The sequence below is a fragment of the Puma concolor genome, chromosome C1 (assembly GCF_028749965.1).
Source record: "Puma concolor isolate L17-30 chromosome C1, mPumCon1.1.hap2, whole genome shotgun sequence".
Taxonomy (NCBI): Eukaryota; Metazoa; Chordata; class Mammalia; order Carnivora; family Felidae; genus Puma; species Puma concolor.
In genome coordinates this window covers 37,047,390-37,052,030 of record NC_141674.1, presented here as the reverse complement: position 1 = coordinate 37,052,030, position 4,641 = coordinate 37,047,390, and the positions used below count along the sequence as shown (strand labels likewise).

The 4,641-nt window shown below is 57.3% G+C and overlaps 1 protein-coding gene across 1 annotated transcript; it reads left to right on the top strand.

The window, feature by feature from the left end:
* The first annotated feature begins 2,300 nt into the window (after positions 1-2,300).
* On the top strand, positions 2,301-4,112 carry TMEM275 (transmembrane protein 275). Its single transcript, XM_086715249.1, has one exon. The coding sequence runs from the start codon at positions 2,379-2,381 to the stop codon at positions 2,901-2,903; it is 525 nt and encodes a 174-aa protein (XP_086571375.1). The 5' UTR covers positions 2,301-2,378; the 3' UTR covers positions 2,904-4,112.
* The last annotated feature ends 529 nt before the right edge of the window (positions 4,113-4,641 follow it).

Here is a 4,641-nt window from a genome sequence, read left to right as displayed (position 1 = left end):
AGGACCAGACTCCACCTCAGCCTCAGACGGAGACTTCCCCACAGGGGAGGGGGAGGGGGGGCACCTATCTCATTCAGATAATACTGCATATTGAGAATGTGGGGGAGGGACTTGAGAAGGGGGAAAATTGGAGAATCTCACAGCCCCTCCTGAGGGCAACAGGAAGAGGCTGTTAGGATTCACGTCCACATCAACCCTGAGGAGATCAAATCCTTCTCTTTAAAATGAAGCAAGATCACATATGGTGTGCACCAGATTATGTATGTATTCTCTGACTCTGGTCCCAGAATGTCTGGTCTTCCTTCTACTCCAGCCACAAGAGCCCAGATCCGCTTCCCTCCCTGAGCCTCGGTTGCGTCAGTTGTAAAATGTGTTGATACTGTTGATAAGTATCAAGCGCTTGTAGGGATTCCGTGATGTCATGGCTGTGAACATGCTTTGCCAACTGTTGAAGTGTTGTATCCTCCAGTGGTTGCTATTTCTGCCTGGCAGAGCCAAAGGCTGCAGGTTAAAGGGAGCAGATGGTTCATGCAAATGTGGAGCTTCCTGAGGAATCTGTGGTTTGTAAGTCCTCTGAAAGGTCAGCAAGTGCTTGCTTGGCCAGGATTTGGGGATTTCTGGCTCTGGGTCAGCTGGCTGAGTCAGCAAGGTGCTTCTGGCCAGAGTCCCAATAGAACTTCTACCTCTCACCGTGGTGCCAGGGGAGGGAGCCCTGAAGTGATCAGATCTGGGCAAGAAGCAGAGGTGGCCCTCCTGGCCCTCTGACATGCTTGGGCCAGGCTGATTCCAGCCTGTGTCGAGCGAGGACTGTGCTGCCCCTCTCCCACACTAGCCCTCGCTTTCACTCACCCAGTCATCACATTTTCTCCAACCCCACAGTGTGCAGGCTTTGCAGACTCAGGAAGGACAACTCTGGGCTCAGTCCCAAAGCAGTCCCACCTGAGGGATAGATGAACTGTTCTGTTTCCAAACTGACACACCCCACCTCCCAGATCTGAGACCTTATAGATACCCTTCTCTAGCAGCCACCACCGTGACAACATGGCTGACAGTTATTGAATTCTCACTGTCCTCCCAAGCACTGTTCAAAGCACCCGATTTAGCTTAAAGCATTTAATGATCACTACACCCTATGAGGTAGGTTCTATCACTGACTCCACACTACAGGTGTTAACACTGAAGCACAGAGAGGCCACTCAGTCACGCTCAGTTACTCAACCTGCATGCTCTGCTCCCGCCTGCGGTACCACTACCCCCATGACTCCCTCTCATCCCCACTCAGAGCCTATTCTGACATTTTTTCACAATCCTAACACAGTTCCATAGCCATGATCTCATCCTTTGAGGACCTTTATACCTGTGATTTCATGTTCTAGAACAGAATTCTCAAATAGAAGTCCTAAAGCTCCAGACTCTAATTTCATTACCTTTGCTTCTGCATGTATTCCCAGAATTCTAGAAGCCAGTGATAGATCCCAGAACCAGAGACAATTAGAGAATACTAGAAAGGCATTCCAGCAACCAGTGATTAGGCTTTCAAGTCCAGGTTTAATAGTAGAGTCCTGGGGGTGGGACGGGGACAGGGTTGGAATCTGCTCAGTCTACAAAGGATCTTGGGTCTGCTCCAGCCCATGTAGACTGTCCCTTCTCACTGGCCATCTGAAACATCAGGAGCTCCTTATTCTCACGTGGTCACTCACTCCAGGGCCTCATCTGATGTTCAGGAAAGTTAATGTCACTGCTGTGCCTACCAGAGCCTAGGGTGGGGACACCCAGGCCAGGTGGCAGGTCATTAGATCCTGGTCCTGGATCTTGGGTAAATTGCTAGAGCTCTCTGGGCTTCAGTTTCCTTATCTAGACAAGGAAGGGCTTGAGCAGATGGTTTCTAAAGCTGCTTCCACTTGCAAGGTGTTAGAAGTTGTCTAAATCCCAAGAGCCGCCATCTGCCCTCTAATTAGGACTACTGATCATGATTGTCATTTTATGAGCACCTAGGCACACGCTGGGCACTTTACAACCTTTCACTCGCTTAATTTAATTAATGCAGGAAGGCTTCCTGGAGTAGAGGAGGTGGAGGGATTGCATCTGTCTGAAGGACTGGAGGGAGGATGGTAAGATTAGCCACCAGAGAGCCCAGGGCCAATTCCCATACAGGATGGGTTCTGCTCCCCGGAGGCAGAAGCAGGGGGCTGGCCAAGATAACCGCGGCACTCCCAGGCACTGAGTGTCGCCCCAGAGCTGAGAGTTCTGGAAACTGAGTTACCCCGCTGACCCTCCCTCCCGCTCTGTGCCCACAGGACTCCCGTGAGCTCGCCAGGTGGGCCTGGCCGGGTCGGCGGCAGGACGGAGCCTGATGCGTGCCCGGCGTCCCCAGGCCCATGCCGCCCCCAGAGAAGAGCCGAGGCGCCCCGGCCCAGGCGCTCGCGGGCCGCGCTCGGGGTCGGCTGCCCGGGCTGCCGTCGCCGGCGCTGTTTTGCGCCTGCGGCCTGTGCGTGCTGCTGGCGGGCGTGAACGTGACGCTGGTGGGCGCCTTCGCCTCCTTCCCACCCCGGAGCAACGCGCCGCTCGTCGTGGGGCCGGCGCTGCTGGCGCTGGCGCTCGTCTGCTTCGCGGCCTGCTGCGCGTGTAGCCGCCGGGGCCCCGCGCCCCGCGCGCGCTCGGCGGCGGCCTCGGGCCCGGGCCGGGGCGGCGGCGGCGGGCCGGTGGCGCTGGAGATGGAGAGCAGCGAGCGCACGGCGCAGGACACCACGGCCGTGCAGCTCAGCCCTGCCGCCTCGGCCGCGTCTTCGAGCCGCTCCAGCCCCGGCCCCTTCGCCCTGGACGCCTCCGCGCCCGCGGCGGCCTATGCGCCGCGCACCGAAGGGGTCCAGCTCAACCTGCCCCGGGAGCGCGTCGCCCCCTAGCGGACCCGGTGCCGGGCCCTGACTCCCCGTCGGGCTCCCTTCGTTCGGTGCCACTTAAGAAAAAAGAGGAGTGGGAGAGAGGAAGGAGAAGAAGGAAAAGGAAAAAGAAAAAAAAAATCCATATGGGTCGGGTGCTGGGCACAGGAGGCCTCATCTGTCCCATCTCTGGAACGTCTGGAGGGGAGAATGTGACGGTGAAGAGGCACACTCGCCAAAGGAGGGAGCTGTGCCTTGGCCCATTAACTGGGGTCTGCTGGGCCCTACTTTACCTCACCCCCTAGACTTGAAGCAACGGGGCCCCTGGACCTTCGATCCCTACCACCACCACCCATGGCACGCGGGCACTGTGAACAGAGCTGCTCTGAGAGGGACTAACTACCAGCAAGGCCCCTGAGCCCAAGGGGTGGGAGGAAGCAGGGGCAGGGAGGAATGCCCTGCTCACGGTGAAAGGCCACCAGCTCCCACTTCTCCTTCTGCTCTCCTTGTCTCTACCCCAACATGATCTTTTGGGATTAAGGGGGTGTGAGGAGGTCCTGATTTGAGCCAGGATAGTCTCCTAAGGTAGAGCTGGGTTGAGTACTCCACTGACTGGTAGATCAGATCTGGGGGAGTTGAGGCTGAAGCATACAGGGATGGATGGTGAGGGGGCTCCTCCAACCAGGAAGGCCTCAGTGTGATCCCCACTGCATTCCGGATGAGCCTCTCTCCTCAGTAAAGCACCTCTAGAGTCCAGTCCTCTGTGATGGTGCAGCCTGGGGTGAGAGGCTGCCTGTGGAGCTTCTGGCTGAGCACCCTTGATTCTGGGGTCCTCCTAGCCAAGTGCCTCATCTTCCTAGCACCGGCCCCTCTTGGAGACCTGGAAGGGGACCCCAGGGGAGAGGAGTGTGTGACCGATCATCGTGGGAACAAGTGTGTGAGATTGGGAGCGGGGTGAATCTATGTGTCTGTGCATGGGGTTGCCTGGCTACGCGTAAGAGATGGGGAGTGTGGGAGTATTTGGGTGACAGTATCTAACGTCATACACGAATGTGAGAGTGTGTGTGGGTGTGTGTGGTGGTGGTTAAGGAGTGAGTCACCCAGTGAGAAGGATGAGAGAAGCACTCCCCGGGGCTGGTCAAAGCCTACACCTTTCCCCTGACATGCCTGCATTCTGCCCAGTGAGTGAGGGCATCTGGTAGAGGGATGGAGGCTGCCTCACAAGAGAAGCAAGGGAGCTGGGGACGGGGCGGGGTGGGGGGGGGGGGGAGATCCCGCAACCCTGGGCCAGCCCCTCCTCGCTGCAGAGACACAGGAAAGCTGTGCCCAGAGATGGTGGCACACCCCTTGCTGGCTGTAACTTCCTGCCCGTCGACCTTGGGCTTCAGCAGCCTCCCTTTTTCTTCCCAGGGTGGACTCTACTGCTCTTCTTCCCTGGTCTGGGATTTCCCCCCAGCCCTGGGAAGGGCTGACCCCCTCTCTGCCTCTTCCCCCTCTGACTCTTCCCTTCCCCTGACTCCCTTTCTGCCTCTGCCTCTCCTGCTGTCTCCCCCACCACTGACCTGGAGAAAAGTGAATCTGTCTGCGTAGGTGCAAGCAGGTCATTTCTATTAATTCACATGGATCGATGGGCCCTAACCTTTGAAGCATCCAGCCCCTGGAGCTGATGACCTCTTCTCAGAACACTTCCCCACCCCCCACTCTGTGTGTGTGTGTGTGTGTGGACACACTTGAGCATGCACATGCAAGACAGACCGCCTTC

Excerpts from the sequence above, each read along its gene's own strand:
- TMEM275 (XM_086715249.1), top strand. The coding sequence starts at position 2,379 with ATGCCGCCCCCAGAGAAGAGCCGAGGCGCCCCGGCCCAGGCGCTCGCG.